Below are 10,657 nucleotides of genomic sequence, written 5' to 3'. Positions count from 1 at the left end.
CACACACACACACATATATGCCCCTGATACCCTGATATATATATATATATATATATGTATGTCAGTGTCTGACGACATGGCATCTAATTCCAGGAGAATAAAAAAAAGAAAATCACTCTGGCTTTCATGTTGCCTCAGTAAACTGGTAAACAGTTGAAAACCTTACCTATTCCTGAGGCTGGTGTGAAGGAGTGGATCCCATTAACAGCAGCAAAATCCAGGGACTGAAAATATCTGAAAGAAGACTGTCTTGTCTCCCAGATGAAAATATCAATTGAATTCTTATTTCCTACAATAATGGAATAAATGTCAAATCTTACCTCAAAGGTTACAGAAAAAAGTGTCAAAATTGCACAGTGAAACAATGACATAACTTAAAGTGTAACAAATCCCTTCAGAATCCATTTAATTTAATGAAAATATAATTTAGTAGGAAACACTTTCAAAGAGTTTTTGCATTTATATATGAAGTGTATACATGGTTAGCCATTTCCATGAAAAAAAAAGTCTTATTTTTTCAGAAATACTGGAATTTTATCTGTGCAACACACTAAAAAGGAGAAAACTTTTTTTTAATTTTTTATTTTATTTTTTTAGAGAGGTTTTTGCTATAGGGCGCATGCACTCGCCAGAAAGACAGTGAGACAGAGAGATAGAAAGCGAGAAATCACCCCCCACCTCCAGAGGGGATGACCACATCGCAATCCCTTCTCCTCCATTTTCCTCTTGGAATCTTGGGCACACATGCACATGCACCCGTTGTGAGTTTAAGCCACCGGGTCCGGAACTCGAACCACAGTCAGCTACATGGGAGTTCAGCAACATAGCCATTACACTAACTGCTGGTCCCAGGAGAAAACTTCTTATTCAGAGAACATTTTGACATAGTAATACCAAAAGTTCTAAAGCTACAATTTACTAATAGTACAAATTATCCATGGTATACAAAGTACCTTTCCATAAAGTTACTTGTTTACATTTGGGTACATAATCTTCATAATCTACCTTCCCTATCCATCCCCAATTTTATTTGAATATAACTTTAAAGTAGTAATTAAAGATATTATAAAACTATGGGCAGAATGTTTAATTTATTCTAAAATCCATTTATTGCTGACAGCTAATTCTTATCCATTAAGAAACAGTCTTTGGATAAAGTAAAATAATGACAAGAGCATTTTCATAAAAAATACAGCAATATACCAATGAATGACAGAAGACTTTCACAACTCCATATGTATTGCAAACACTGTATGTTCTCACCTAGAAAAATATTTTTGGCAAAAATTAAGTAAATATCATCGCCTGAAGTCAAAGCCTCAACTTGTGTAGTCCCACTGACCAAAACGTCTTGAAAGTTCACAAACTCATTGCCAGACCATCTGAATAAACGGGAATTCAGCCTGGTGTTAGCCTGGGAAATGGCTAAGAACACGAAGCCTCCTCTGTTGAACAGTGCCATGGTCAGCACACCTCGGACAGGGAGTTTTTGATGAGACACGAAGCTTGTTCCATTCCACCTGAAGACCTGCAAGAAGTGTCCAAATGCAAAAGGCTTTACAACCAGGAATTCAGCCCTCAGGAGAACTTAACCAACAGCACAAATTTACACTCGGATCCTTTGATCTAGTTAGGAGGACACTTTTCTTTTCTTTAAGGTTTTTGTCATAGGGCACATGCACTCCGTGGAGACAGCCAGGGGCAGTGAGAGGGAAAGTGAGAAATCACCCCCCTAGAGCAGATGGCCATGCTGTAATCCCTTCTCTATTCTCCTCCTAAGATTTTGGGCATGTATATGCACACCATGGTTTTCAAGTTGTCAGTCCAGGACAAAAACCATGGTCGGCCCCGTGGGAGTCCAGCTCTTTAACCACATACCGCTCGATGGCCCCAGGAAAATACTTCCATAAAGGAGAAAATATCAACATGGATGCGCTCTCTCTCCTGTTTCTCTCACTTTAGTGTGTGTGTGTGTGTGTGTGTGTGTGTATACATCAATAGAAGTAAACACATAGGCATGCACACACAGAATGAATGCAAAAGTTATCTGGAAAGAAATCCTAACAATTGTACGTCTGGACTGGGGTTGGTAACAGCAGGGGAAGGAGAAAGACAAAAACGAGAGAATTTAAATATGAAAAATTTAGAATTGGATAAGAAATTTTCAGCACTACCTACGGCTCAAGCAATAGCATATGCTCTTTCGGCCCCATCTCAATGTACGCAAGCATTCAAGGTAAGTGTCCATATATTTAGAATTGAAAGAAAATTCAAAATCCACCTGATTTCTCATACAAGCTGGTCAAATTCACAAAGAATTAAATTTATCAGTTGACAATTTGAGCCAGATATCATGCTAAGAGCTACAGATAACGTGGTCTCTCCCTTTATGGGCCTTCTTACTTATCAGGAAAAGGCAAACAGTACACAGGTCACCAACTGAATAAATGTTCGATTATAAAATGAGATGCATGCTGAAGATGACAATTAGGATGGTGTGATGGGGATTTGGGGATGTATTAGGTAAGCCGAGCTGGAAGAAATGACATGAAAAAGTTTGTAAGACAGAGAAAGTTTTCCATGTTCTAAAAAAGACTGGCCATGGTCAGCAGGTGACGTGGCAGTTAAGGCACTGGATCCCACCTGGTCAACTGCACTGTTTGAAGCCCACACCTGATAGCTTGAAAAATCTGGTGGGTTCATGCACATACATGCCCAAAATCCTGAGAGGAGAATGGAGAAGAAGGTATTGCTGCATGCCCATTCCCCCGAGAGGTGATTTCTCACTTTCCCTCTTTCTCTGTCTCTCTCCAGTGAGCAGATTCAACAGCAAAAATCTAAAACAAAGACTGGCTCCACTTGGAGGAAGTCAGTAATGCTAGATGGTGAGAGTCAAGATGGAAGAGGTCAGACCACGAAGGACATCCATTACGGTGACGGTGTAATTTACCATCTCAATGGGCCCCTTTAGAGGGTAAAAAGGCCAACATTAATAATTACACCAGGAAAACAGGCTTAATCCAGTACTGTCATAGGCAAATTAAGAAATATGGTTATGCCATGGACAATTCGTATTAAAGAATGTAGTGCTTATTCTGACTTGAAAATCACTGAACAGTACTAAAATGAGGAATACTGTACATCAGTATTTGGAGATTTCTCCAGTAATTTAATGGAGAATGGATCTGAGGCAGCCAGAGAGGTCTGAAGATCAGCTCGGAGGTGACTATGGGAGAGTGAGAAATGACAGAGACCTTGACTGAGGAAGGAGGAATAGAAAGAGTCTGTACCCCAAATATTGCTGGGACTTAGAATCAAAAACACTTAATGACAGAGTTGATGTGAAAGAGCAAAAAGTTGTAATCAAGCCAAGTAGATCTCAAGATCCTCTCAAGCAATCACATTTATAGAGTTGCTATTTACTAGGGTGAAAGCAAACACTGAAGAACAAAACCTACAGAGAAAATGAAAAGTTTAGTTTGGGTTCTGTTAACTATTACATATTTAAAGTATACTTACGTGACCCTGCCAAGAGGCAATGGCTGTATCTTCTGAGATACAGAGGAAAGGTTACAGATACAATTTAGAAGACATTCACCCACACCTGATATTTAAAGCCATAAAATTGATAAAAATACTCAGTGAGTGAAAAAAAAAAAAAAATCCCAGAAAACATCAAGATACATGAATTCAGAAAAGGTACGTAAAACTGGCAATGAAGACCCAGAAGGATGACACAAAGAAAGAGAAAGAGATAAGGAAAATCCGTGTAGTATCTTAACACCCAAGAAAAGAGACGGTTTCAATTGGCACAGGAGATGACCTTCACAAGCCGACTGCAGGATTGCAATAGGGGAACATCCACTGGGCATCGGCAGAAGTAATGTCTGCGTCGCTGGACTCCCACGTATTCTGCCATGGTTCAAGTCCCAGACTGGAGGCTTGACACCCATGCCTGGTGTGTGTGCACATGTGCTCAAAATCCCAGAAGGAGGAAGGAGAAAGGATTGCAGTGTGGCATCTCCCCTGGGGGGAGATTTCTTGATTTCTGTCTCTCTGTCTCCTCTCTGACAAGTGCACACGCTTTACGGCAAAAATCTCAAAAAGAAGAAAAACATCCACTGAATTCGGTAACCCAGTTATTGGTGAGCACGAGGAGGACAAAGCAAGTACATAGATAATCCTCTCTGTGTGTGCTACTAAAGAGGGAAAAAACAAACTGCAAGAGGAAGTGATCAGGGCAAGAATTCCTTTTCAAGGTAATCCTAGAACATCTGCGCTGTTTATGATCTTTTTTTTTCTTCCTTTCTAATTAATTTTTTTAAAATTTTAATTTTTTTTTTTTTTTTTTTTTTTTTTTTTTTTTTTTGCCATAGGGTTCACCAGAGACAAAGAAAGTGAGAAGAGTCACCCTCAGTGGGGATGGCTCCATCACAATCCCTTCTCCTCCATTCTTCTTGGGATCTTGGGCATACACACACAAGCACCCGGCATGATTTCAGGCGATCAGGTCTGGGACTCGAACCACAGTCGAACATATGGACAGTCCTGGACCTTAACCTCTACGCTACCTACTGACCACTGCTGTTTGTGATAATCTGATAGAGAAACATTTATGCTGTTTACAATAGTCTGGTAGAGCTGGAGGGAGTAACTTAGCCTTCTGAAGGCAAGATGGGAACCTACATGAGAGACCTGGCTTTCTCAGAAGAGATACTTCCTCCATCATGACAGGAGGAAGGGAGAAGTGGGTTTTTAAATTCTGTACTGGGAAGATGACTTCTGGAGCTTTCATTTCACCAAGATTACTAGGGAAAAATATGGAGACGAGAAGTTTGTATAGAAGTCTGTGGAGTGACAACATTATCAAGTGAGCCTTAATGAAATGACAGTATCTAGTTTACTAGAGAAATGTGGGATTTCTGGGGTAATGCTGAGTGTCCATGTGGTGACACTAATCCTAAATTTTTAGTGAACAATTTGTCTGGTTATGTGATGTTTCTCCACAATGTCTTCCAACTTAATTAACTTCTAATTACATGGTCATGTTTATGATATTTGTTCTGGCTATTGGAGACAATTTAATATTCATAACTTTGTTATTTAACACTAAACTGTGTTGGGACCAGCAAATGTAGCTGACTACGGTTCGAGTCCCAGACTTGGCAGCTTAAAACTCACACTAGGCGCATGTGCATGGGTGACCAAGATTCCAAGAGGAGAATGGAGAAGAAGGAACTGCGGCATGGCCAACCCCGTGGAGGATGATTTCTCGCATCCTGTCTTTCTGTCTCTCTATCTCTCCAGTGAGGACACACACCCTATAACAAAAATCTCTCTTAAAAAATATACAAAATAGGGGGACCAGCAGATGGCGTAATGGCTACATTGCTGAACTCCCACGTAGTTGACCATGGTTCAAATCCCCAACCCAGCGGCTTAAACTCACACAAAGTCCGTGGGCATGTGTGCCCAAGATCCCAAAGGTAGAGGATAAGGGACTGCAGCATGGCTATCCCCCTGGGGGGTGATATCTCACTTTCTATCTCTCTGTCTCTCTCTGTCTTTCTGGCGAACACACATGCCCTATAGCAAAAACCTCTCAAAAAAAAAAAAATATATATATATAAAAATTTTAAAAATAAAAAATAAAACTCAACTGTTAATGATCAATATTTATATTATACTTTACTACATGGCAACAATCAAATTATGGTTTTATTTTTTACTAAACCTACATACTGCATCTTTTATGAATTTCAGTTATAGTAATAAAAAAAAAAAAAAAGAAAGAAAAAATTTCATTTTGAAAGAATCAAACCCAGGGTCATTGGAGTGGCATGGTGGTTAAAGGCACTAGACTCCCACATGGCCAACCACGGTGTGAGTCCCAGACCTGGAAGCTTTCTTTCCTACTTTCCCTCTCTCTCTCCATCTCTCCTTGTTCAAATTAAGAAATAATAATAAATAAAATTCAATAATTCTTTTAAAAATATCAAACCTGAGTTAGTTCTGAATCATCCCTTTGACTTGCAACAATTACATAATCTTGACCGTCTGAAGTAAAGTATCTTACTTGAGAACTTTCCAGAATAACAATTGTTTGTACCTGCAAGGTAGACAGAATGAGAATAAAAATTTAAAGGAGATTTTTAACTAAGAAAGGCATGGAATCCAGTAATATTATGAGTCAATATTCGAAGTTCAAAACTTCACACATCACTCTGATTCCTAAGGATACAAATCTAAGTGTCCTTTCAAGAAAGACAAAAATGATCTCTAGATTAAGATACCTTGCTAGATGTGTATCAACTTGCAAAATGTGCTTTTTCATATTAACATAGAATATATACTGGCTTTCATTTTGTGAAATCTTACAAATCTGTCTATTTTAAATAAAGCAATTTATGAAAGAAAAATGAAGATTTTTTTTTTACCAGGACTAATTCGAATCCAGATGTAAATGTATACACACTGTTAACAGAAGGCTTTTCTTCATTTCTGTCTTCATGAGTAATCACAAAGTAGGGGGAATGACCGATATAAAAGGACTCACAAGATTTAGGATTTTCCATTGTTAAATCCTGGCAAAAAAGCAATAAGAGTAGCAGTAACTCATGACAATTCCAAAATCCATCTGTAGTTTTTATTTTTTGTACTGTAAAACAAGTAATGTTTACCTCAACTGGAATAAAAATCCCTTGCCACCGGTAAACAGTAAAAGACGATTTTCTTAACATTATACCAAATATTGAATCTTCCAAAGTAAAAAAACACCAGCCAGAAGCTGATTCATTAAAAAAACTTTGAAATATGGAAAATACAACATCCATTCCCCCTGAAAAACATAAATTATAATTAACTAGTGTATAATCCCTTCCAAACCTTATCTATTCTACTTTAGTGTTTAATAGTGAAACCAGTAAATTTGTCACTAGAAATGAAGATGTTTCCATAGAGTGTGTGTGTGTGTGTGTGTGTGTGTGTAAGCAGTCAACAGCAACAAGCTAGAGAACTTGATATTAAAACTAAAAATAGCAATTTAAAAAAATAAGAAAACTGTGAACACTCTCCTTTGTCCCCACATAGATGTTGGCGAGGTGAATATAAATATTAAGTGCATATTTTAAGGGGAAATTCGTTGATCCTGATTTTTATCAACATTCATAAAGATGATAAAAATATACCTGGGAAATTTTAAAATTATATTCCTATTAGAAACATACTAAATGTTAAGTTTTTAAAACATAAATTATTAATTTGAAATTATGCCCATCCCATGATTTCTCACTCTACCTTTTACATAATTTAAGAATGCTGATGTTGACATTCATACTTCAAATAGTTGCCCAGTTTTCATCAGTCTGCTATACCTGCTATACATTCTAAAATTCTGTACTATCAAAAAAAACTATCTAATGAAGAATAATATTAAGAATAGCTTCTATGATCTATTAAGATGCTGATGCCCAAGAAAGCAAGTTCTTTGCAAATGTTGGTTAATGGTGTGACCATGACACAGCAAGAGCAAATGTCAAGGTTAAAATCTAGGCTTCTGATATGTAGTCAGTCCAGCAGCTGGTGTAAGGGCTATGTCACTGAACTCCCACGTAGTCAACAGCAGTTCAGGTCCTGGACCCCGAGGCTTAAAACTCACAATGGGTGCACATGCACGCATGCCCAAAATCCTGAGAGGAGAATGGAGGAGAAGGGATTGTGGCATGGCCATCCTCCCTGGGGGTGATTTCTTGCTTTCTGTCTCTCTAGCGAGCACATGCCCTATATAGCAAAAATCTCTCTCTCAAAAAAAAAAAAAAAAAAAAAGTCATAAAGTTAATGCCTTATATAAAACCTATTACAGCAATTTTTTTTTTTTTTTTTTGAGAGAGAGATTTTTGCTATATAGGGCATGTGCTCGCTAGAGAGACAGAAAGCAAGAAATCACCCCCAGGGAGGATGGCCATGCCACATCCCCTTCTCCTCCATTCTCCTCTTGAGATTTTGGGCACATACGCACACGTGCCCAGCATGAGTTTTAATGTACCGGGTCCAGGACTCCCACTGCGGTCAACCACATGGCAGTCCAGCAACACAACCATCACACTATCTACTAGTCCCCACCACAGTTTTTTCAGTGAGTCTCGAATGGTCCTGAGATATAGACAGATTCTTCTCTTTCATAATTCAAGAAGAGGGTGAGCAAAGAAAATAAGTAATGACTGCTGACATTTAAGAATCTTGACTTTTGGGAACAGTAGTTAACATAATGGCTGTGTCGTTGGACTCCCATGTAGTCAACTGCAGCTCAAGTCCTGGACTCAGTGGCTTAAACTCACACTGGCGCATGAGTGTGCGTGCCCAAGATCCTGAGAGGAGAATGGAGGAAGAGGGATTGTGGTGTGGTCATCACCCCTAGGAGTGATTTCTCACTTTCTGTCTCTCTGTCTCTCTCTGTCTTTCTGGTGAGCGCATGCGCCCTATAGCAAAAAAACTTTCAAAATAAAATAAATAAATCTCTACTCTCACAAGTGCTTAAGAAACAGTGCAGAGCCCAAATAATGAAGAGAAACCTCTGAATTAGAAAACACAATGTTTCTTTTTTGGATCCCATTTCTTCTTGACTTTTAAGAAACCATACCACTAATAATTATCCCCTTTCTCTTCTAAATATTCCATCTTTCCATTTTCTATCTTTTTTTATTTTTTTGAGAGGTTTTTGCTATAAGGCACATGCACTTGCCAGAAAGACCGAGAGAGACAGACAGACAGCAAGCAAGAACTCACCCCCCCGGGGGGGATGGCCATGCCACAATCCCTTCTCCTCCATTCTCCTCTCAGGATCGTGGGCATGCACACACACCCACCTGGTGTAAGTTTAAGTCACCAGGTCCGGGACTCGAACCATGGTCAACTACATGGGAGTCCAGCAACACAGTCATTACACTAACTGCTGGACCCACTCTTCCTCTAGCTTCTGAGTCTTTTCTATCAGCATTTGTACATGCTCCGAAAAACTGAACAAACGTCTGAAATCTACAGCACACCTCTGTCTTCTCTAGGTCCTCTTTCTCAGCCAAACTTCTTGAAATGACTGCATGTTTTCGAGGTCTCTATTACTTCATCTCCACTCAGTGTTACTCAGTTTCTGTCCCTTTATACAGACAGCTCTTGCTATGGTCATTAATGCTTTCTATATTGCTCATTGTAAAGATTGTTATTTAGGTTCTCATCTTACTGGATTTCTTGCCAGCAGTTGACTAAGTGAATCTTTCTCTCCATTTTTTTTTTTTTAAAGGTTTTTGCCATAGGCATGTGTGCTCACCAGAGAGATAACGACAGACAGTGAGAAGGAAAGTGAGAAATCACCCCTGGGGAGATGGTTATACCACAGTCCCTTCTCCTCCTCCATTCTCTTCTTGGGATTTTGGGCATACATACATACATGCCCAGCATGATTTTCAAGCCACTGGGTCCAGGACTCAAACTCATGGTCAGCTACATGGGAGTCAAACGCCCTAACCACTAGGCCATCTGTTGGTTTCTCTTTCTCCATTTTTAAATTACTCTGGGACGGGGGACAGCAGATGGCATAGTAGTTACATCTGCTAGACTCCCACATGGGTGACCACAGTTCAAGACCCAAACCCGATGGCTTTAAACTCACACCAGGCACGTGTGCATCATACCCAAGATCCAAGGAGGAGAATGAAGCAGAAAGGATTGTGGTGTGGCCATCCCCCCTGGAGGGTGATTTTTCACTTTCTCTCTCACTGTCTCTGTCTCTCTGTCTCTCTCTCTCCAGCAAGCACACATGCCCTAAGAAAATAAAACTCAAAAAAAAATTCTTTAGGGCCAACTGGTAGTGAGGTAGTGAACGTAGCTGGATTCCACGTGGTTGGCCATGTGGTTTGAACTCTAGACCTGGCAGCTTGAAAAACATTCCAGGCCCGTGCACATATATGCCCAAAATCCCAAGAGGGGTACGAAAGAGAAAGGATTGACATGGCCGTCGTCCCTGGGGGAGTGATTTCTCACTTTCTTTTTCTCTCTCTCTCGTTCTTGCTCTCTGTCTCTAACTAGCACACATGCTCTACAGCAAAAACAAACAAACAAAAACAACAAAAAACAAACAAGTAAACAAAAAACACTCTTCAGTTGATGTCTGCAATCTTAAATTCTCCTGAGTTTTTCATCAGGTCTTCTAAGTCTCCTTTACCAGATCATCATTCTGACCCTAGCCACTCAACCTGAGCTTTCTCAGAGTTCATTCCGGGTCAGATTCCCTTCTAACCTCTCTATTCAGGTCATTACATCTATTTCTATGACTTAAAAAAAATATATTCCCATATTTTTCTCTATAAAAGAAAACTTCCTCTGAGTCTAGAGAAATTTCTTCTCAAAAGTAACTCAAACTGGAAATGTACTAAACTGTATTTATTTAACTCCTCACCAAAGTAATACTAAGAACTCTTAGTCCACTGTATGACTCTTCGTCCCAATAACAAGCTAGAAACCTAGGCGTCATCATTCCTGGTACTTCCCTGCCTCTAACCCTCATATCCAACCCACCACTTACTCTAAGCCACCGTCAGTGCTCATCTCTCAGCATTCTACTTCCTTGTCCATCCCAACCTGTTCTTAACACTGCACCTGAATA

At 39.4% G+C, this 10,657-nt stretch overlaps 1 protein-coding gene across 1 annotated transcript in view; it reads right to left on the bottom strand.

Annotated features, from left to right (window-relative positions):
- The window catches only part of ADGRV1 (adhesion G protein-coupled receptor V1), a 618,101-nt gene that overhangs the window by 466,451 nt on the left and 140,993 nt on the right, over positions 1–10,657 (bottom strand). Inside the window, exons 46-50 of the mRNA XM_027774960.1 lie at positions 6,681–6,838; positions 6,438–6,584; positions 6,002–6,109; positions 1,264–1,528; positions 167–289 (exon numbers count right to left, since the gene is read on the bottom strand). Of these exons, the coding sequence (XP_027630761.1) occupies positions 167–289; positions 1,264–1,528; positions 6,002–6,109; positions 6,438–6,584; positions 6,681–6,838 (801 nt within the window). The remainder of the gene's footprint in view (positions 1–166; positions 290–1,263; positions 1,529–6,001; positions 6,110–6,437; positions 6,585–6,680; positions 6,839–10,657) is intronic.

The sequence above is a fragment of the Tupaia chinensis genome, unplaced genomic scaffold, assembly GCF_000334495.1.
Source record: "Tupaia chinensis unplaced genomic scaffold, TupChi_1.0 Scaffold000498_1, whole genome shotgun sequence".
Taxonomy (NCBI): Eukaryota; Metazoa; Chordata; class Mammalia; order Scandentia; family Tupaiidae; genus Tupaia; species Tupaia belangeri.
Note: the sequence above shows the minus strand (reverse complement) of the source record. Positions and strands in the feature narration are given on the sequence as shown.